The sequence below is a fragment of the Zerene cesonia genome, chromosome Z (genome assembly GCF_012273895.1).
Source record: "Zerene cesonia ecotype Mississippi chromosome Z, Zerene_cesonia_1.1, whole genome shotgun sequence".
Lineage (NCBI taxonomy): Eukaryota > Metazoa > Arthropoda > Insecta > Lepidoptera > Pieridae > Zerene > Zerene cesonia.
The window spans coordinates 9,730,223-9,753,375 of record NC_052122.1 but is presented as its reverse complement, the minus strand read 5'-3'; the positions used below and the strand labels follow the sequence as shown (position 1 = coordinate 9,753,375).

The 23,153-nt window shown below is 33.9% G+C and overlaps 2 protein-coding genes across 3 annotated transcripts; one reads left to right on the top strand and one right to left on the bottom strand.

Moving 5' to 3' along the window:
* The first annotated feature begins 1,551 nt into the window (after window positions 1-1,551).
* Window positions 1,552-8,732, top strand: LOC119835458 (tyrosine 3-monooxygenase). Of its 2 annotated transcripts, none has more exons than XM_038360284.1 (8): window positions 1,552-1,810; window positions 5,552-5,663; window positions 5,779-5,892; window positions 6,010-6,048; window positions 6,175-6,994; window positions 7,488-7,614; window positions 7,782-8,011; window positions 8,202-8,732. In XM_038360284.1, the coding sequence occupies exons 1-8, from the start codon at window positions 1,745-1,747 to the stop codon at window positions 8,374-8,376; spliced, it is 1,683 nt and encodes a 560-aa protein (XP_038216212.1). In that variant the 5' UTR covers window positions 1,552-1,744; the 3' UTR covers window positions 8,377-8,732. The 2 variants fall into 2 exon arrangements, with proteins under 2 accessions (XP_038216212.1, XP_038216211.1); XM_038360283.1 differs by having other exon boundaries at window positions 6,007-6,048.
* A 3,268-nt stretch (window positions 8,733-12,000) lies between these two features.
* Window positions 12,001-22,917, bottom strand: LOC119835812 (outer dense fiber protein 2-like). The gene is made up of 10 exons (XM_038360824.1): window positions 22,843-22,917; window positions 21,822-21,935; window positions 20,905-20,982; window positions 20,346-20,474; window positions 19,852-19,983; window positions 17,999-18,109; window positions 17,101-17,253; window positions 15,908-16,047; window positions 14,778-15,027; window positions 12,001-12,177 (listed from the first exon to the last, which is right to left on the bottom strand). The coding sequence occupies exons 1-10, from the start codon at window positions 22,915-22,917 to the stop codon at window positions 12,001-12,003; spliced, it is 1,359 nt and encodes a 452-aa protein (XP_038216752.1).
* Between the last annotated feature and the right edge of the window lie 236 nt (window positions 22,918-23,153).

Sequence of the window (23,153 nt, the reverse complement as noted above, 5' to 3'; positions counted from 1 at the left end):
TTATTTGTTTTGGTGGAACGGTAAACCCCGGTGTGACGCGTAAGTCTTGGATCAGTTTAAATCTGTTAAGGAAAACCGAGGTGACTGTTTTGGCAAACGGTAGACGTTATAACAATTGTTTTGGTTATAAGTTCCCTATTATTTAAAAAACCAGATAATATTTGCCTAAATTAAACACTCATTTCCAAAAGTAAGGGACATTTTACATTCTTTTTATGAAAACAAAAGTATGGATAATAAACCGGCCAAAATAGCCTAGTGCGATGAATAAAAAGCTGTATACATTTCACCTATGACATGTATATTAACCGGCGACCTGATGCTTGCGGTTTCATCATTTAGCAAGATGATTGTTGCTTAAGTGGATGATTTATTTTACTCACTTATTGTTCGTTCGATGGAAAAACTTATAGATCGATTATTACTGGTTTTCACAATGTTATTAACATAAGTGTACAAAATACAGAACTATACAAAGTTTTTAGAGCAAATAGAATAGAACAGCAATGTACATGAAAAAAATTTAACAAAATTAAATGTCATTATCATTTCAATGTTAACATGTAGGTATGCACCTATGTATGATACAGAGTTAAGGTTCAGTTTTATAGCATTATAAGTGGAAATAAGAACAATAATATGGGCTTCTGTGAAATAAAAATCTTTATATGTTACATTATGTCAGCAATAAAGTCATTGAAACACGCACTTTGATATATCCTGTTCCGAGTTTCGATATACTCACTTCCTGGTAAAATAAGGCCATTCCCAACTCATGTACTCGGTACCTACAACTGACTAATTCTACCTAATGACAAATTTGATCAAACTTAAAAAAAAAATCTATCCGATTACGAAATTATTCAAAGTGCTGATTCTTATCTTTGGAATAATTTTGGGTTTATCGATTTAAAACGTTTGTGTGCGCGTATGATATTTGAGTTCAACTATCGTTTACTATTTATTATACTTTACCTAAAAATACATTAATGATGCCACAAACTTCTGAAAAATTAATACATTCTTTCAATTATTACTTTTTCATAATAATAGACTACGAGAAATCATCTTTAAAACTTTTAAATAAAGTTAATAGGTTTGGTGATAATAATTAATCCATCGATTAAACTCATACACAACTTTCTGGTTAGTTTAAAACAAATTCATCACATCACAAAACGAATTACAGAAATTATTTTAAGTTTTATCTTATTTAAAAAAGTATCAAATTACCAACTCTACAAATATCCACATATCATAAAAACCATTGTTATATTTTATTTAACAATACCAAATTTAAAAACAAAGAAAATCATTTGCGACAATGAAAAAATATCTTACGAAAATTGAATCGCAATAGCAATTACGGATTTGATTCGACCTCATATGGAGTATGATGGATGAAGGGTCTAAAGTGAAGTGGGGTGGCCAGGGAGTGAAGGCTTCAGTGCATCAGGAGTAGCAGGAGCCGAGCGCGCGGGACGCGGGCTGTGACGCATGCGCGACGAAAGGCGCCGGGGTGGGGAGGCGCGCGCCTAACACTATTTAAACTGTTCTTGCGAACGGTCATCATGCATTGGTCTGTTTGCAATCCAAAGTTTAGTTAGCTATTGTAATACGACAGCTCCAGTCGTAGACAGACAGGCATCCGCCAGTGGTCGAGACAGAAGGCTCTCGCAGACGTACGCTAGCTAAACGCGCAGTGAACCCTCGTTCAGGCCCCCAGTCCCAAGTGTTGTGCACCATGGCCGTCGCAGCTGCCCAGAAGAACCGTGAGATGTTCGCCATCAAGAAGTCCTACAGCATCGAGGTGAGGATGCCTATCAGCCTAAGCCTTGTCGCTTCCAGCAAAGTTTCCTTGGAGCCGCGCTCGATCGTGAAAAGTTTTGTTAAGTTTTTCAGTCAGATTATGTAGTTCCGAACGCGGCTTGAAGGATACTTTGTATCATCTTATTGTGCTCCAGAACTCATTATCAATTATTTAAAGTTTCACATTCGTTCAGTATTTAAGCTGTCGAAGCAGTATTATGAATTAATAAAAACTTCTAACCGTAGAGCATGTTCCGTTTCCGAACTTGTTCTTAAATTGGTTCTGAAATTATAGTATGTTTTTATAAAAAAAAATGATTTTAACAATGTAACAGAAGCCTTTTACTTCAAGTGATGCCAATTTTACTAGTACAATTATAACGAATTAAGTGCGTAACTAATCAAAAATAGAGGTCAAGTTCGAGCCCGAAATATATGTAAAAAACTATTGTGCAATCCACTTATTAATTTGTTAGTTAAAAAGAGGGCAACGTCCGACAAAGAGACTGCATAAATTAAATTCGTGCCATGCACATTATGCTAAACATCTTTAATAACAGTTACCTACTTTGTTACATGTCAAATCATCGACCTTGTAAAAACTATGTAACAATAGGCTTCGTTAAGTTAACCTACCCGAACGGAATTGTACAGATGCACCATTCTTATAATCAGTTATATCAAAAACATTGGACGTCCGCGTCATAATAGAAGAAATCGTGTGAAATTCACCTATTAAGCTCTCTTACAGAGCACCCAATTGTCGTCTGCGTAACACCGAATAATTACATACTCAGATGTAAACTATAAAGGCGTCGCGCAAATTTTAATATAACGTAATTAACTTTCACACGATGAAATCTTACAATCAGCGTAAAGTTCCAGAGTTCCGTAAATAAACTATTCTAATCGATGTTTTTGAAATTATACCGAATAAGAAGATTACGTGTCTACGTTTGTTTACAGATAAAAAATTCCGCTTACAATTATTAGTGTCATTATTGTATAATTTCTATTGTTGATATTCAAGACATTCAGTACCAGTAATCGGTTAACGCATCTCGATGATTGTAATTATGATTAAAAAATTTACATAATATCCTTCACTAACCTTTGTACCGCTAATGCGAAATGTCATGCGAAATAATTTTGACGGTTTTGAACCCAAAAAACCCCAGTTAATAATTTTTCCCGAACTGTAAAGTCCATAAGACTGTAAACTGATCGAAAAAGTTTCCTCATGATAAAGAATTGGCTTCTCGACGATAGTATACAATATGTTAGCGATGCGAATAAAAATGGCAACTATTTGCGTGTGCTGTGCGAAACATAGGTGTGTAACTAACATGTAATCATTAACGTACGTTTTATAATTGGTACCTGAATGATTGTATTTCCTTGACCATCGAAGGTCGGTATGCGAGCTGGAACGACGCTCACCCACTCTGTTAAAGACAATAAAAACCGTTAAAAATCAATTGAATGACACGACCGCGAAAATAATATTTAACGAATCGACAAAGTAGTATTTGCAATCGTAAAAATCACGAGTTCTATGCGCCATCTTAATATTTACTTACTCGCTTGAAACTTTAAATTCCATGTTTAAAACTAATTCGAGGTTATAAAGCGCCCTTGACCAAACGAGGTTGTTCGTGGCGGTCAAAGTATATAAAAACTTACGTTACATTGACGGGTAATAAGTGCAGTTCCAAATCTGTTAATTAAAACGGAATCGACGTAAAAAATTGGGAAATTGAATTTCGGAACATAAAGCGATATTCGGGCGGTCGACATTAGCCTGCAGGGTGGCAGGTCGGTCATACTCGTACTTAATTACTATCCAATTGGAATGGTGAAGTGGTCGGGGATACCAAGGCTATATCAACCGGATTTTCAAGCAAACCGCTCCAGTTAGGCGGACCTTTAACTTGAGCGCGACACACGCCGTTTCCGCAATGAACACTATGTTTATATGAATTTTTAATTCAAAAACATGTAATGGTTTAAAGATCTGTTCGATATCGTAATGTATGCTAACGATACAAATATAATAGGCTTATTACTACTGGATGATGAGATTCTCGTTATGTCACCAAAGCATTTATCGCCACATTAATTCGCGTCAGGTATTTTGTTACCTTAGAGGTCAGGTTCACACTAGATTAATTCGTGCATAGAATTGCAACCATATACAAACTCAAGGTGATCCTGATCAAGGGAGACTCCGTTTAGTTATGACTTGGACAGACGATAAATTGTAAAAACATTAATGACAGACAACGTAACCTAGATTTTCTTATAATCAAACTAAGGCCATCGCTGTATGTCTTACCGTTATTGCAATCGGCAATTTGTTTATTTTAATTGTGATAGCAACAAATTCTACCAAGCAATAAATAAACACGCATTTAAATAATCCCCGCAATTATTTTGAAATAATCTCCGCATTTTGCTTTCGCAGCGGGATGCATGTTCGGAGCCGCTCCAAAAATATCCATGTTCTTTTTCTGCTAGTTCTCCCGACATAATACGTAAGGGCTTCGCCTTCACGCAGTTTCAGGGGCTAGGTAACGACGACGTATGATTAGTAACCCTTGACACACATAATCGTCGCCACTCTACTGGAAAACGTATATCTCACGCTCAGTGTCACCTGACATCTCCGTGTGCATCGTTACAAATGCATAATGTCTTCGACATATTGTATATTTTAACACTCAAGCATTTCAATAATGAATGAATTCTACAAACGCATACATTTACATACGATATCGGAATGTTGTAATTACCTCGCAACGCGTTCAGGAAAAACTCAAAGAATGTGACACTGAGATGTTATTACCTAATAGCTCTTCTCAAGCTTAGCTCAGAGGAAAACGTTAAATTCAAACAGCCGAGGTTACTGCGAAATTATTACGCCGACATTGATGATACTGCTGTTTAAGGAAAATGAGATAGATAGCGATTGTAACGGAACTTTTTCCTAAGACAGTCCTTCAGTTTTTAAGGCTCGCATCTTCTTTTTGTGTAATAGGCCAATTTGAATTTTAAACCCACGCAAATAATACTTTTATTTACATATATTGTATCACATTACTTGAACGAAATATATTTTCTATATTATAATACATAAAACATAAACCAAATGCAATTTAATAAAAATGTACACAGTCTATAATCTTCACGTAAAAATTAATTACTGTAAAATAATTGGCTGTTTTTCTATTGATTTATTAAATAACAATGGCGATAAAAATCAAGTGATTAAATACATTGTTGCAACATGATATGATGAGTAAAGTCTTTAGTAAACTTTGTACAGGTAGATAGATATGTCACAGTTAATTATTCATTGCGCCATTTGTAGGAAAGGCTTACTGTAGCTTTTCAACAATAATTGGCCATTCAAATGCAGTGGTCCAGAAAGTTCTGATCCTTTGTACAACTCCATCTTGCCTTGACTCGCATCCGGATTGTAATGGCAGCACTTTAACGTCCGACCACGAAGGAAATAAGCTTAGGAACTTCGTAAAAGCAATTCCTACTCGCACATGAAATATAATGCCATGCGACCACTTTATATTTATAAGGATTTAGACATCAACCTATTTTTAGCTCCATTGTAGTCTCGGGGAGATTTATATTTCTTTTGTGGTTGGATATTTTTATAGTTTTCTTATAAGTAATGTTTATTTTGTTTTTGATATAATATTAATATATTTATTTTTCTTTTGTACAGAACGGCTACCCATCCCGCCGTCGATCGCTTGTGGACGATGCACGATTTGAAACACTTGTTGTAAAACAGACCAAACAAAGTGTATTAGAAGAGGCTCGCGCCCGCGCTAATGGTGAGAGATTTAGTTGTTTTAATTTCTCATTTTCTTTTTTACTTTTTTTTCAAAATTTGATATTTTTTTTTATTTCTTTATTTTCAATTTTTATTTTTTATTTTTTACTAATTAGACTCTGGCTTGGAATCTGACTATATCCAAGACGCCGCTCATCTAGGCAACGGTGATAACACCCCAACCGTTGAAGACGGTACTCATCAAGATGAAACTAAGAATGGACAACTTGGTAATTTTTTTGTTACAATGATTTGCTATTTTTATTTTCAATTTAATTTCACAATTTTTTCTTCTTTTCTGTTCGTTTATTTATTTATTTTTTGTTTTCATTTTCGGTTTATAGCAGATGCTGATATCGGTGACGATGGAGGAAAGAAAGATGAAGGTCAGTACTGATAATCCACTAACTTGTAAAATTTATATGAGCCCATTCACTTTCTTATTTCTTTTTCTTATTTAACATAAATAAGTTTGTTTAGTTAGTATATATTTAACTCAAATTTCCTTCCAGATTATACTCTCACCGAAGAAGAGGTAATCCTTCAAAACGCTGCAAGTGAAAGTCCTGAAGCCGAACAAGCTATACAAAAGGCTGCTCTCTTGTTACGTATGCGGGATGGAATGGGCTCCCTTGCTCGTATCTTGAAGACAATTGACAACTACAAGGGAAGTGTCGAACATCTTGAAACTAGACCCTCGCAGGTCTCTGGCATCCAATTTGACGCTCTCGTAAACGTGAGCATGTCCCGCGTCAACTTGCTTCAACTCATCAGGGCTCTTCGCCAATCAACTTCTTTCACTGGCGTCAACCTTCTTTCGGAAAACAATCTCTCCAACAAAACACCTTGGTTCCCGCGTCACGCCGTTGACTTAGACAACTGCAACCACTTGATGACCAAATTTGAGCCGGAACTTGACATGAATCACCCTGGATTCGCTGATAAGGAATACAGAGAGCGCAGAAAGCAAATCGCTGAAATCGCTTTTGCGTACAAATACGGAGACCCAATCCCATTCATCTCTTACACTGAATCGGAGAATGCCACTTGGCAGCGAGTATTCAACACAGTTTTGGACCTTATGCCGAAACACGCCTGCAGGGAATACAAGGCTGCATTCAATAAATTGCAAGAAGCTGATATCTTTGTGCCCCATCGCATCCCTCAGTTAGAGGATGTGAGCAACTTCCTGCGCAAGCACACCGGATTCACGTTGCGCCCTGCAGCTGGTCTACTTACTGCTCGGGACTTCTTGGCTTCTCTCGCTTTCCGTGTCTTCCAATCTACTCAATACGTACGCCACGCTAACTCACCCTTCCACACGCCTGAACCGTAAGTATCAATTTCAATGTAGTTTTAAGTATGTTTTTTTTATAAAAACGTAAAGATAATTTAATGAAGGTACACAAAATATTAACAAATCTATATTGTTAATGGGAAATTGAAAGAATAGAAAAGTGCTATAAAACTAAAAATTTAATTTTTGTTAAAAGTAACACGCGCATAAAATATAAAATATGGGTTCGCAACATTTTTGCAATATAATATCTGTTCCATTCCAATAACCTGGCTTTAAAAGCTTTGTCAGACCCTTTGAAAGCCGATATAAGGTCGTGATGGAATTGTAACAGCGTTAAAAGCCTCGCCTCTAATTATCTTAACTTGATTCGAGGCAGGGTGACGAAGTTCAAAGTCAACTGCAGCTTTCAACTGGCACATAAAGTGCATTAATATAGTTCCATGATAGCGATACAATTCAATTATTGGTCTTGGTTACAGGATACACCTTGACCTTCAGATATTTTACACGTGTGTTTGTTTACAGTGACTGCATTCATGAATTACTCGGACACATCCCACTATTGGCCGACCCTAGCTTTGCTCAATTTTCACAAGAAATCGGATTAGCTTCTCTTGGCGCTTCGGACGCGGAAATCGAAAAACTATCGACTGTAAGTTAATAAATTAGCAATAATATTGAAAGCGTTTGCGACTATTCATATGGGCCCAAGCTATGCGAGATATTTTTAAATTTGTAAATGAATGTACGACATAACAATTTTTTGTGTTAAAATTAGGTGGAGAGAAATGGTATGTGAATGAAATCTCCTTGTTCTAGGTATATTGGTTCACTGTTGAATTCGGTCTTTGCAAAGAAAATCAACAACTGAAGGCTTACGGTGCGGCTCTCTTGTCTTCGATTGGGGAATTGCTTCACGCATTGAGCGACAAACCTGAATTGAGGCCATTTGAACCCGCATCCACATCCATACAGCCCTATCAAGACCAAGAATACCAGCCAATCTACTATGTTGCTGAAAGTTTCGAAGACGCCAAAGATAAATTCAGGTAATTAAATATTTTTAAGTCTTTTACAATAAACTAAAATTTCCACAATTTGAGGCGACTTATGAACCATTGTGAATGACATTGCATAAAACAACTTTATTATTTTGGTTGCTAGTTAACTTCCAAACGTAAGCTGAATTGGATGCAGAGTTATATTAGCTAATTGTTAATGAATTATAATTTCCTATAGACGCTGGGTGTCAACTATGTCACGACCATTCGAGGTCCGCTTCAACCCACACACGGAGCGCGTGGAGGTCCTCGACTCCGTTGACAAACTGGAGACTCTCATCTGGCAACTGAACACGGAGATGCTACATCTTACCAACGCTGTGAAGAAACTGAAAGGCACACATTTCGAATGAACGCACCCAAAATACGACCGGATTATCGCACACGGCATTGCCGTCCTGTATAGCTAGTGATATTATAGATGTAAGACTGTTAACGTGTGGAGCGTGTGTGAGAGAGTGATAACCATTGGATGGTACTTCGTTGAATTCCTTTTGTACCTTATTATTTATTATGCCAAGCTTATTGCCCGGGCCTCGGAAATCTCGCGATCCTCCTGATTGCCCATTTAAGGAGATCGCGTCTGTTTTGCGAGACCTTAACTAATCTACTAGTATTAATTTATAATTTAATGAAAACACAAACCAATAAAAATGGAGCACCAAAAAAGTGTAAAAAATCAAACAGTTAATATATGTGTTTGAGTGGATTCAGTCGTTTTATTTCCCAAAGTAAGAATATAATTTTAGGTGATATAACGTAGCACTAAACCCCGTGAATAATAACAAAGTTTATAATAATAACTAAGTGCCTAAGGACGAAAATGTACATAACAGCTGGGTCTGAGTAATTGTAGGCTTAATTACCATCGATTGTCGATATACAGGACTATTGAAAAGATAAGTAAGGGTTACTATTTGTCTCGTAATATCGACTTTTAGTGATTTTAATAACCCAGGTGCTTACGAGAGATAATATTGTATATTAATTATTGTTGCATAATATTGTCTATATTACGACAAGACAAAAGACAAGCGTATTAAATTCAAACCATAATATTCATGAAACCTTTTCTTGTCTTAAAAACGCTTTTATATCCACATCTTTGTTCATTAACTATTGAGTAATGTTTCAGTTCTATTATTATTAATCACCGACGACCTTATACATCGTAACAAGTATTAAGAACATAATTATATAGTAACACTAATTACGTACATCTACTTTTTAATGCAAGATCACTATTTATATCTCGAATGAATGAGAATAAAAGACAAAAGATGAGCAAATTCTTTGAAAGCAATTTAAAAATAGGGACTATTGGCAATCATTCTCGAACAGTCCGGTACCTGTAATACGATTTTCCGCCCCTTGGGGATCTCCTCGCTTCAATCGGATCAACATAAATACTTTAATTGCCCTCTAAGATAAGCTATGACTTAATTAAAGTGACATTGAATCGGCTTCTTATGAAGCATTTATTCGTAAAACATACAAACCCACACTATTAGAAGCAAGGTACTTCCTCATATAGCAATTAGAACCATCTAGAACTAACGCAAAAAGTTACCATTACGACCGCAGACAAAGAGCATTGTGTTAAATGATATAGTTGTGAATTAATCAAAAACGGGTTACATTGCAGCAAATGATATGCTGAAAAAAAATGTATCACGTATAAAAAAGGTCGAACTTCGCATTGACATTAAACGCAGAATGAGAGGTACGGCCTCAAACGAACAAGGGCGCAGACAAAGCTATATTACTTACTTTAGCAATTTCAATTTTCCCGTATACGTAACAAAGTATGCAGGTGCAATAGATTTAGCCATTCAATACCGCATAGCAATCATTGACATTGAAAATAACAGAGCCAGTTCCTGTAACATTATTATATTGATAGCAGAGAACTACCCAAATTGTAACGCTTAAAGAGCTATATAGATACCAATAATTTTAAGTAACAGGAACTAGGAAACGAAAATTGATATAAAACTGTCAGTCATTACATTTATTACCTTGAATATTAAAGTTTCTACTTTTTATAACTTAAATAGATTCAGTAGAGACTTAATATGAAAATAATTAACTTGTGACATAACGTGCGTGTGACGTTTATGTATGTATCGGCCGATCGTCAGTCATCATTTGCCATAAATCAAAAATAAATGAGATATTCGACTTTAGCTACTTGTATTTCTAACACCTTTTTTGTTGATGTTTTTGTGGTGTTTTTTTTTTCAACACTTTAAATTTATACAATTCAATATAATGACAAAAAATTATAGTAAAACATTAACTCGGTCAAGGTTGAGTTTTGTTTTTACGTGCTATATAAAAATATAGCACCTGTTTTGTCATTCACCTTTGTTCACTAATTTATTATTTTGCTTTGCGGGTCTTTATTTAACATAATAATTAATTATTCATATAGAAAAAAACGCAACTAAGGCACACTAACAAACGAATACTAGAGGCTCCGGCTCCGCCCGGATATCACGATTCCTGTTTTTTCCCATGGGAGCATTTAATCGGGATAACAAGTATCCTTTCACCCAAGTCAGCTCATACCCTGTCTGTATACCAATTTTCATCAAAATCCGTTCAGTACATTCAGTGTGATTGACGGTCAAACATCCAAACAAACAAATTTATGATGTAAGTGTGATATAGTGGGATCTCAGGGGGATAGAACTATTGAAGAGGAAGGCGGTAATACTTCAAAAGCCGCAAAATTTTCAAAATATTATGATCATAGCAGTGACGTGTTTCTAACCCCTAACGTAAGAACGACGAGCTAAGTTGGACGCTAAAAGTTTGACGTGTGTGTTAGTGTGTGTGAGGTATGTCTATCTATTGTATTATGGCTTTTGAAATAATAAAACAATTATGATTTTGATTTCTTTTCATTTGAAAATTTTGAGGTTAATTAGTCGAGAGTGTTGGTAGCTATGTATGATAAATATCGGCCCAAGAGTGCAGACTACAAGTCTACAAAGTTTTTGCCGGCTCTTCTCTGTAGAAATTGAACTGGTGGTAAATGTTATAACTATGTAATAGGATGATTCAAAAGTGCTTCTATTGGAAGTCTAGTTGAATGAGTAAATGTTTGAGTTTGTTTGAGTTTAAAGATGGGTCTCTGTGAATGTGACAATTTAGGGGTTTTTAATTAAATAACACTACCACTTAATTTATAATTAACATTCCATAACGTAACTAGGTTACCCAACAAACAGTAATCTGTCAAAACACCGTATTCCGTTTACGAGTGTTTAATTCACGACGTATTTTCACACTTATCTAAAAGAAATTATCACTGTATACATTTATTCGACACCAGCTCTTTTAAATATACAATTTTGGGTCAAAATTCGTATGAAAGTAATCTTAGGGATTACTGGAAATACGAAAACAGCTATATATTTTCCGTATTTAGATTTATTTCTTTCGTCAATGGGTACACACTTGAGATGTCAAAGAGGTCCATACGGCCGTTTCGTTCATTTTTCATAAAATAAAAAAATACCAGTGTATAACAATAAAATTTATTAAAATTCTAAAATATTTAAAAGTATAATAGTGCATTTTAGCTAAATAAATTCCTTCCTGAGCTAGAAATCGATACGCCAATAATATGCTTGGATAATTATCAATAGTTTTGGAATTATCACGAACCTCTATACTAGGCTCTCCGGACTGCGCTCGAATATAGGTGATTTATTTTCAACATTGATACTACAAATTACAAAACGATGACGTATTTCTTTTGTAACTCTATTGATCAGCTAAATGCATTATCTATATCTTTCTAAGTAACACCAAGTAATAAAAAATTATACATCACTTACAACTCTTAGATTTGTCTTCTTTTAAATTACGAAGGGAACTTAAAAATTTTTGAAACAACTTACAAAAAAGAGTCTAACCGAGCGGAGCCGGGGCGTGCAACTTGTATAAAATAACCATTTAAAGCATAATCAGTCGCATGTCGTTGCTATTTTATTGAATTCCCCATTGTCGTCGTCATCAGCCAGTATAACTGCGTAGCTGTTTTTCAGAGACGCTATTTGACTTTGCAATGTACGCAAACGAATCTCGGCCATTTCGAAATTCTCCTGCAGATTATTGATTTGCAGATTCATGCGTTGTCGGATCTGAAAATTATATCAATTTATAATGTCCTTTAAAAGTTAACGTAGGTAGCGGAGGAAGGGGGAAAGCTATAGCTATAGCTTCCATATAATTTTCTGGAGTAATATGTGCGAAAGAGATATCAAATCACGTAATTCAAGTTAATTGACATCTCACATACATTTTCTGCTACAAACTATTAGCGGATAATGCTATTAGTGAATTATTGTGGGAATTGACTCTAAACTCCTATGTGGAGCTTAGTCAGATGCTACGCGATTATATCTCTCCCGTGACATTTTAGTATCGGCATAATCGATGCGAATTTATAAATTATACCGTATCGTGACAAGAAGGTATATTGATGCTTCTGTTTAATTAAGGCCCTTTTTCATATAAGTGTATGTAATTTAACCACTTAATTTGTAATAGATGTTCTCTAGATATGTTTTTTGTGTTTTTTTTTTTTTTGTTTTATGGCAGAGCAAGCAAAGGAGCAGATGGGCCACCTGATTTTAAATGATCACCACCGCCCATAAACACTTGTAACACTAGGGGTGTTACAGGTGCTTTGCCGGCTTTTCAGTGACATATACGCTCTTTTCTTGAAGGCCCCAATATCGTAATTGTTGTTGTTATCAAGATTTTTCTAAATGGCATTTAAAACAATGATAACTCAGAGCGCGGCAAAATGAAAATATTTGTTCCTAATAAAAAACTTTTTGAGTTTTATTTTTTGGGGGCATTGTATTATAAACCGGATGTAGTTTTCAATATTCAATTTTTAATGTGTTTAATCCAAAACTTAAAAGCATTCTCATATAATAAAAGCATATGATTAAGGCCCGAGGCGCAGTGTTCATATTTTTTTAATGAGCAAGCATATAAAACGGTGGATTTCAAATTAATCTCGATCGAATCTGAGCTTTGAATAAGACACGTAGTTGTTATTTTATTTTTAGTTTTAATCCATTATTTTATGTCACGAATTGTGTATCACTATACCTTAAATGTGACTAGACAAAATACCCATGTTATTAGACCAGCTGCCAGCTTAGATGTTTAATGGCATTGTGGTTTTTTTTTTTATTTGTGTAATATTATGTACATAGAATTGTGCTTTATTTTGTATCAAAAATAGGTATACTGATGTGAAACTACAATAAAATGAATGGAGTTTTAGTAACTGGTAGGTTCAATTTGAATATGAAATGTTTTAAACGTCCATTCCCGGAGTATGATATTGTCTAACGAATAGAATAAGTGCGACGTTTGCTGTCTGTTTATAATTATTTAGGGTATATATCGAAGTAATTTTTAAATTAAAATATTGTGTGACGGTAAACACGCTATCTTTTAGTACACTCATATATCACATCATATATTCGATATCGTATGTTTTGCTTCGTATTTTTTTTTTTATATTAAAGAGACGTAGACAATATAGATGTATATTATGCATGTTAATGTTTTCCATGGCTATTATTTGATACATTTATTTGTGTATATTAAAGCTGCATATTTTAACGTGAAAATTCTTCGCCGTTAGAATAGATCCAGCAATTATGAGTGTTGTTAAACTTGAACGTTTATTAGTTAAGTCACGGCAAATGTATGTAAATGCTAAAAGTATAAATCAGAGCAAGTAGAATTTGAGGTCAGCGCTTGTAGCTTATTGACAATACGGAATCGTGATAAAAATATATATTTTTTTTAAGTTTGCCATTTTCTTTTTATTTGTTTTTCATGTTACATTTGATTTGATTAGTTATTGCTAATTGCCGTGGTCGAGTTTGTTTCTTAGACCACCAAGTTTTGTCTCATATATTAAATGATGGCAGATAACAAACATCCGGGATAGATGTATGGATACTTACAAACTTCACGTTTAACATTTGTAGGATTATTTGAGCTATATGAGCCGATATATAGATATTGATAAATAAAGAATTGTATATGTTTCGATTAAAGAATAAGTCATACATGCCCGAAGATGAACTAATTATTATAAAGGCCATAAAATTTAGTTAAAAAAAAGTTTTAAAGTTTTAACGGGGCAAACATTTATTTAGGCCGTTTATTTTATATTAACCTTCTCCCCGTAAGCCAGAGCATTTCCTTTTAAATGATTAGCATTCTAGACTGCCTCACAAGCTTATCACACATCATACGTATTCACATATAAACACACATACATAAAAACACCCACGCACACTGACTCACACAAACACACTCGTTTAATAAAAATGCATTTCCTTTATTGCTATTATTAATTGCCATACTTGTTATAAATAAATGAAAATCGTGTTAGTTAATGATTGCTTGTTTATTAGATTTGTCTCCGCTTGGTTTTGGATAATAACTTTGTAAAACTAACTTACAAAAACAAACCGGGCAAAGCCGGTGAGTTTCTGAACAAGACGCAGGCAAGTCTAGTAGGATATTATCGCTCTTTTCTATACACTCTTACTCTTATTCTTACTTATATTATCTTACGTATATACTTATATAGCAATGGCCCTTTCGTTTTCATTACGATTTTTATTAACATTTAAGACTAAGATAAGCAAATAATTTAAGCATTCTATCTCTCTCTTTCTCTTTCTCTTTCCCAACAACTCACATCGTCCCTCTCCTTCTGGCAGGCCCTGCACTGCGCGCGGCTCTGTATCAGCTGCCGCTCCAGCTCCGATATCTGGCTCTGCATGTATCGCCTCATCGACTCCGCCCGCTCCTTGCTGCGCGACAATGTTCTGGAACTTTCCACCCGCATTTCGTCCATGTCTTTGATGAAGGCCGCGCACTCCGACGCCTTCTCTTTATAACGGGTTTCCAACTGTACCAATTTCTCCTCCAGACGGAGGACTTTACACCTGGGAAGGTATATAAATGTACATATATTGTCGTGTGGGCAGCTTTACCGTTAGCCTGATAGCCTATTTGACACTCTTGGTTGTAAGTTTTCATACACCTTAATAATTACTCATTTTAAAATAGAGAAAGGCTGAACAGAATATATCCGGAAGCTTTGAATCTGACCCTTATTAGGGGGGCTCGTTTGAACATGGGTAAGTATAATATATAATAGAAGAATATTGACTTATATTAAGCATAACCTATTACGCTATACCCATTGCATTGTGTCGAACAGGCGCTCCGATAAAGGTAATAGATTTTACTTTGAGAAATTTTGTAAGAATAGAAAAAATTTGATCACGAGGCAGGAAATTTTTTTCTCTTCTTTCAAAATTTCTCATTTATAAAGCATTTCAATACTATAAAACTAAAAATTAGACTTTACTTTGTTTATACAAAATTTATTATAGCTATAGATCTTAAATTGCTTATCAGATGTATAAATGAACATAATAGTAATAAATTTAGTTTGGTTAATTTGATGATACAAGAAAAAGAGAGTTGCGATACTCATTTAGCGTGGTTGAATCGACTGTAAATATGAATAGTACTATGTGATTATATTACATATACAGTAGTGCACATAATTTTTATAGTTTAAGATAATTGATTATATGATAATAATTTACATATTTCATTTATATCAAGTGGGAGTGCGTTCATTTATAATCGCTGCGGGTACTGACCCGAAATCTACAAAAGATGAGGAAAACGGCATCGCATTTGTTACACCAAATATTAAATACAAATAAACCATTACACGACGCTAGTATATTGTATGCATGAGATTATTGTTATATAACAATAGTAATCACGTTATGTTATTATATCACTTACTTCATATCATCCACGTTATTGTTTAATACAGCTACGTCCTGATTCTTTATCTCCAACTCCGCTTTCATTTCTTTGTTCTCTTCTATGAGCTTTGACCTTTCGATTTTTTCAGCATTAAGATTATTCACCGCTATAACAAGCTGAAAGTCGAACACTTTAAAATTGGATAACTGATATCATTCGAAACGTTATACGCTAATAGTTGCTTTTCTAAATGAAATTTTAGATTGCGACGGTAGGCGCTTTGGGATTCAAACAAATGTATAATAACGATAAATTTTAAGACGTAAATGATTGTATTGTATGAATGTTATTATTGCAGAAATCGTAACTAATCTTATTTATTAATAGAAGAAATAAATACACGCTTTTTTAAATCATTCGAGTTTCGATTTTTCATCGTACCTAGGCTAAGGAAATACAATGTTTTTTTACAATGAAACTGCACGGCGTGAATGAACTGTCAGGAGGATACATCGAGTCAGTCAGTTTCAAAATTACCTCGGCAATTATTGTACTATCAAAAACCCACTGATAAACGTGCTGTCACTCAAGGGAAGGTTTGGAACGAGATTATTATTTGCAGTGGGGTTTTTCGTATAATACGCCTGATATTTTTTTTATCATAAATTTATATTCAGGGTCATTGATCATTTACCTTATTGATATACTTACCTGTTGTACCTGGTGTTTAACGAGATATAACTAGTAATTAATTTACTGAATGAAATGAAACCCGACACAGGTGAATGCCGCAAATGGCTTGCATTTTTTTTTTTTAATTTCATGAAATTTACTATTAAGATATCGTTATATATGCTAGACCTCTTTAAAATATATGTTTTAAAAGTAAACTTGAATGTGAAACAAAAACAATAGTTGATAAGAAAACTGATAATTATTGGCTTTCGTCGTCTACAAAAACAATATACTCGTATTTTTAAAATAAGAAATCCTTCTAACATTATATAGGTGGTTTGTAAGTATGTAGGAGGTTTGTTACTCTTTCTAGCAAAAACGTCGGTTGAGATCTGAAGGAAATTTAGTGTAGAGATGTATCTCTACACTAAAATTCCTTAATAGTCTGGATCAATACATAGGCTAATTTTAGCCGGGTTCCATTTACCACTCGAGTATAAGCCCAAAAACAGGATCGACTAGAAAAGAGTCTAAAATAAATATACAATAGTTACCTTTTCTTTGACTTTATGCAGCTCTGACGAAAGTTGCTGCGAGCTGTCCTCAGCTAACTTCTGCAACTGCCTAGCTTCTTGCAGCTGTATTTGGGCACCCTTTAATAAATCCGGTAATGGTGCCAGCTCTTGCAACTTCTCCTGGAACTGCATCTATAATAGAATAATAGTTTCTACTATGTCAACAAAACGTGCTGGATATAATTCACCTGATAGGAATTCAACTTTAACAATGTGAAAAAAAACTACGCACTTAAATTTCGAGATTACAATCTAAGACGTCATATAAAACAGTTTCTTGTAACATCTCACACTTATACATATTGCAGGTATTTCTCATTTCATCCATATTACAATGCATGCATATTGAATACTAGTGTTCCGCGCCGGCTTCGCCTGTGGTGTATTTACTAGCAACATTGCAACCTGGGATCTTGTACATATCCAACTGTGAAAGAATTTCTGAAATAGCCCCAGTAGTGTCTGAGATTAGCCATATCCTTTTCCTTACCTTTCCCAATCCTGTCCTTTATTCCTCTCGCCAATCCTTTCTTTATCCCTTCCCAGTTTAAAGTCGGCAATCCCTTTGTAGAGGCCTAAGGTCTGCAATGAACCCTATGCCTCTCCAAATGTTCATGGGCGGTTGTAGCGCTTACCATCAGGCGTCCCACCAGCACCATTGCCGACTGTGACAAAAAAAAAATAGCACGTCCAAACAAACAAATTCTTCAACTTTATATTACTAGTATTCACGTGCAGATTCCTTTAATCGAGATTCATACGTTAGAACACAGGTTTTGATGAAAATATATTATTTATCTTATGTACATAGATATCTTAACAAACTGTATCATATGACGTGAAAAATACAACATACTGAAAAAAATCAGCACCATACCTTCATCTTTTGTATTTCGATTTGTATTTGATCGGAAACTTGTTTGTTATCGTATTCAATTAAATCTAGTTGCCTTTTCAGTTCCTCAACTTGCTGTTGCGCTTGAAGATACTGAATAAAACAATTATGTATGATGAAAAAAAATTGCATTTTAATGCTGGCAATGTCCGTATCGTGTTCATATATTAGCTGATATTTTCACTGACAAATCACCTAATCGAAGCCAATCAAGATACTTTGAAATAGTTAAATCTTTGGTGGGTGTGTCTTTCAATTTCAGTATGGGAAGGCCGAATGAACAAAGAACGTCTATACATACAATTTGCACGGTTGTCACTGGACAGACGGTGAGAAACATTTAATTCGTCATGTATATGCACCTTTTCAATTTTAACTTTATCATAGATAAATAATTATGAAATGCACAGATTTATCTTTCAATAGCAGCGGCAAAAGAAAAAATAATAATTTAAGTAAGGAATCTTTTTACTTTTTTATTATGTAGTGTCAATTTTATATGGTTCAATCTACAAACAATCTTGTAGGGTCTGATGACAATATATTAATTCAATGGTATTCTTAAGGTCTATAATTAACGCATAATCAGAAATATTATGCTTTAAACAAAAATAATCTTCTTATAAAGTTGATGATAGAAAATGGAAGAGATACCTACGTTTTGAAAATAACCAAGTTGAAAAGTAGATTAAGCATATATTTGTATCTATTACATTTTATTCAATACATTTTTATTTACTTAATTGTAAACTTTTTTAACTTCGTTTTGATATTAAGATACTTTCTTCAAATTTTAATGTTGCGCTCTTAAAATAACAAAGACGTAAATTTTAAATCAAAATCGACTCACAACATTAAATTCCATTTACTTTATTTATTAAAAGATAAAATGCCAAATGTAGGCCGATTTGTGGGTACATCTTTTAAAGACAGAAGATCAGATTACCAAATCTCTCTTTTTTGCTTATCTTTTTCTAAAAAAAGTATTTTAATTAACATAGTTTTTTTATAATTGTCGACAACGTTCACTTTTTTTAGAGACATTGCGAAAATGGTTTATTGACACATTTTGATATTAAATTGTAGAAATTAAATTTCACATGTATGTAGCAACAGCAATTATATTCTTTTATTGTATCTCAGAAACTTGAACTTCAACTTGAACTTTATGTTTATATTTTTACTTCTGAAACACAGGCAAAGCTATATTGCGAGTCTGGGGGTCCATGTCTTATGTGACGTATAAATTTGTTCAATAAATGATCGTTATAATTATTTTTTTATTGCGACTAATTTGAACAAAGTTCATAGATATGAATATTAATTGGTTTACTTGTATGGGAAATACCTGAATTACTTCCATTTAAATTCTTAAAACTTTAACCACGCGTTTATCTATGTTTTATCTGTTGCCGTGTAACTAGTTTGTTGATTAAATAATTTCCGGTATTATTGTTGAAACGATACTATATCACTATATTTTTATTTGATACATAAGGTTTTGTAATTAAAGCTGTATGGGCTTTCACAGTTACTTAATTTATTTCTTTTTAGTAAGTCTAACTATCAAAATTCCTTATGTGAGACGTTACTGGGTTACTCATTTAGTCTCTTATGTCACTAGAACATTTAATATTTTTACAATTTACAATCTGACGAGATAAAACATAAGCTAACGTTATTTATAATCTTAATTATATGAGTAAAAACATTAAATATTGGCGTCAATAACGAGTGCAAGCTTAGCTTTACATTACATTACATTACATTATACTTTAACCGTCTTCCGCATACCAATTTGTACATCTTAAAATAGACTATAATATATTATGTACCTTAATTCGATAATCTTGTAACTGCTCATTCTTCTCAGTTATCGTCACTTTCATCTCATCGGCTTCTTCTTGCATGTTTCTTATTTTGTTTTTCAATGTTGTAACTTCTTCATTTGTTTTCTTTCGAGTGTCCTAATGTTTTTTAATACGTTGTTTTATAATTATTGTTATAATTATTCAAATAATGTAAAGCGCGTATTTGTAATAGGTTAACTACGTCAATTTTATACGTTTATTTTATAGTTTTTCTGCCAATCCTCGCCAACGTGGTGGATTATGGCCTGAACCTAGGAAGCCTATGTTCCTGAAGTGGAAACAAATATAGGCTCATAATGTTTTATAGTTTAGGCAAGTCATTATATCGCTTTTAGCGTTACTTATATAGGTTTTTGTGCAGTATTTTAGTTCCAAAATATACAAAAAAGGTGTCTTTCAAATGAAACTCTAAAAGCTCAAACAATTGGCTAAATCTTTAAGTAGTTATATCAACTTACCTCAACAATGCAAACATTGCATATAGTGTTCAGTTTTGATTCTAAATCTTTCAATTTCCCTTCATACTTTTCTCTTTCGAACCTTTCTTCATCCGCCGCATTTTTGGCTCGGATTAACTCTTCCCGAAGCTTTGATATCTTAAAAATTAATGAAATACATGCAAGCATACGTAACAACTTCATTAATAATTTCCTGTAGTAACTTCATTCTGCCTAAAAAACTTTCTTATTGAGTACCTAGATCCTACTGGAGATATAATATCGAATTGAATTCAAACGTGTGTTCTACTTGTAATTTTATTGAATTTAGTAAATAGGGTTGTCATAGCATATTACTGTATATTGGCATAGGATATTATTCCTACGTGCGAATAAATTACAAGTATCTGCAAATATGCGTTAATACATTTCTACTAACTAGAAAAAAAAAATTATTGTACTTTTTCAGAATACCCTCCAGTCTAGTTGGTTTTGAGTGAAAATTTTAGCAACAAACATAGAAAAGCACAAGCGTTCTTTAAAATATTAATTTAATTTACAAACGGGTAATAATAATTACCTGTGGTATTCTTGTATAGTCTACATCCTCTCGGTCCTTAACCGTATCTACGTAAGTAGAATCTGGCTTAACGGGTTCCTAAGGGTATAAAATGTTATAAATTAAATCATACTATGCTGACATCTAGCAACTATTTTTGTTATATTAATCCTATCCTACTAATTTTATAAATGCGAAAGTTTGTAAGGATGGAAGTGTGTGTTTTACTCTTTCACGCAAAAACTGCTGTACCGATTGCATGAAATTTGGTACGTAGACAGCTGGACAGCTGGAATAACGTATAGGCAATTTTTTATCCCGATGTTCCTATGGAATACGGACGCACGCGGGATGAAACCGCGGAGCACTGCTAGTGTGATAATAATTATTCAAAATGTCGATGCCCCTGTTATACATAGCACTGTACTACTTCTCGTGCCTACTCTGTGTAGTGTATCATCGAAAAAGCGGACTTGATTTTTTTTTTTGTTTCATGTGTATACACTACAAAACTGAATGTCTTTTATTTCTGAATACGGTCATTTAATCTAATATTGAGACTAAGGGTTACACAACGGCAATTTGTTTACGTTTCTTAATATAATATCATACAATAAACCCTTCTATTGACAACAGTAACTGATTATTATCGGCCATTTGTATAAAGGTCTATGAGTCACACGCCCCTTCCATAGGCTCAAAGCAACAAATACCTAAATATCAAAGCTTTGTAACCAAAGAACTCTATGGCTCTATGAACGTCATTAGATTAATCAGCTAGCCTACTGGCTAATGGAGAAAATTCTTCGACAGGAAATAAGAATAGCGTGCTTTTTCACTATTTCTACTACATACTTTTAGTATCAACATTTGAGTGACCTGGTGGCGGTAAATCTGTAGGTACTTTAGCCTCTAATAATAATCGTCTATGAACTAACTGGAGAAATAAAGGATTGTTTCCGGCTATGTAAATTCACGCGGTCCCGTCTGAGCGCTGCCAACTCCATTTGTATTTCCTTCACTTCTCCTTCCATAGCACCAATCTGTTTTTGCTAAAATTAAGCCATAAATGTGCCACTATCAAGATAACCGTGTCAAATCATAAAATACTGGCGATATTTAAAAACGATGAATTCTATGATTCTGTTTTATATTTCCTCAATTAATGTGTACCAAAAGTTAAGAGGTTTAATATCAATCTCAATGTTAATAATACCTTAAATGTTTTTACGTAAACGACGTAATTGAACGAAAAGCAGCAAATACGTAGTTAAAGAGAGAGGAAATATTTTTTCTCAAAATGTATGGTACCTACTTCGGGAGGTCGTATGATGTAATAGACCGGTATTTTATATAACAGGAAAGCTTACGTGCTGTGCTGTTACAACAGTGATTGATAAGCGTCACATAATATGCAGCAAAGAACGAAAACCACATACCCACATAATAGTAACCACGAAGTATTATTACCATGTCAAAATGATCGTCAACCTCTTTCCTTACCATGCCAGGCTATGAGAGGAATTTATGAAATGTTTGAAGGGAATATATCACGGATATATAAACACCTGATCTCAATCTAGATCTTTGTCTTAGGTAGTGTAAAAGACTTTTCATAAAAGGGACAATAACATATGTACATGAATTGCAGATTATATTCCTTCCAATGGAATTAGCAAAGAACGAATTGTATTACATAATTTGTTTACCTCAAGTTAACTGTACAAAACTATTGGATACGTGGCAGTACATACTTTACAAAGTAGTACTAATCTATTTTGGTCTGTTTTTCAAACCTGTGTAAAATTGTTTCAGTATTTGTTCATGCTGATTATTATACTTTATAGTGACATCTTTAGATTAGTATCAACAGTAAGAATGCTCCCTTGTCCTCGTTTAGACTTCAGAAATCTGATATAAATAATTGTAGGACCGAACTGTATTGCAGTCATTACTTACCAATATAGATGGCTCCGGATTAGTTTCGATAGGATCGGTTTGATTTTTAAACGGCCAGTAGTCCGACTGAGGCATTTGAAAAATATTCAAAATAACGATACTAAAATAAAAATAGCTCGCAACAATAATACAATAAAATTATAAAATTTAAAATCATGCACTCAACGTTCTTGTTATAATGATGTGACGGAGTCAAAAATTATTATTCATTATGTCAATAATGATAAAGAATTTCATAAACGTTTGAAAAGGTAACCTTTTTAATAGTAACTTGATTATTTATACATATTTTAAGGTAACTATTAAAATAA

Bases quoted from the DNA above. Each gene is read 5' to 3' on its own strand.
- LOC119835458 (XM_038360283.1), top strand. From the start codon at position 1,745: ATGGCCGTCGCAGCTGCCCAGAAGAACCGTGAGATGTTCGCCATCAAG. The intron at 1,811-5,551 runs GTGAGGATGCCT...TCTTTTGTACAG, and splicing joins AGAAGTCCTACAGCATCGAG to AACGGCTACCCATCCCGCCG. The intron at 5,664-5,778 runs GTGAGAGATTTA...TTTACTAATTAG, and splicing joins GGCTCGCGCCCGCGCTAATG to ACTCTGGCTTGGAATCTGAC.
- LOC119835812 (XM_038360824.1), bottom strand. From the start codon at position 22,917: ATGCCTCAGTCGGACTACTGGCCGTTTAAAAATCAAACCGATCCTATC. The intron at 19,984-20,345 runs GTAAGTTGATAT...AAAAAACATTAG, and splicing joins GCAATGTTTGCATTGTTGAG to GACACTCGAAAGAAAACAAA. The intron at 17,254-17,998 runs GTATGGTGCTGA...ATTCTATTATAG, and splicing joins TCGAAATACAAAAGATGAAG to ATGCAGTTCCAGGAGAAGTT.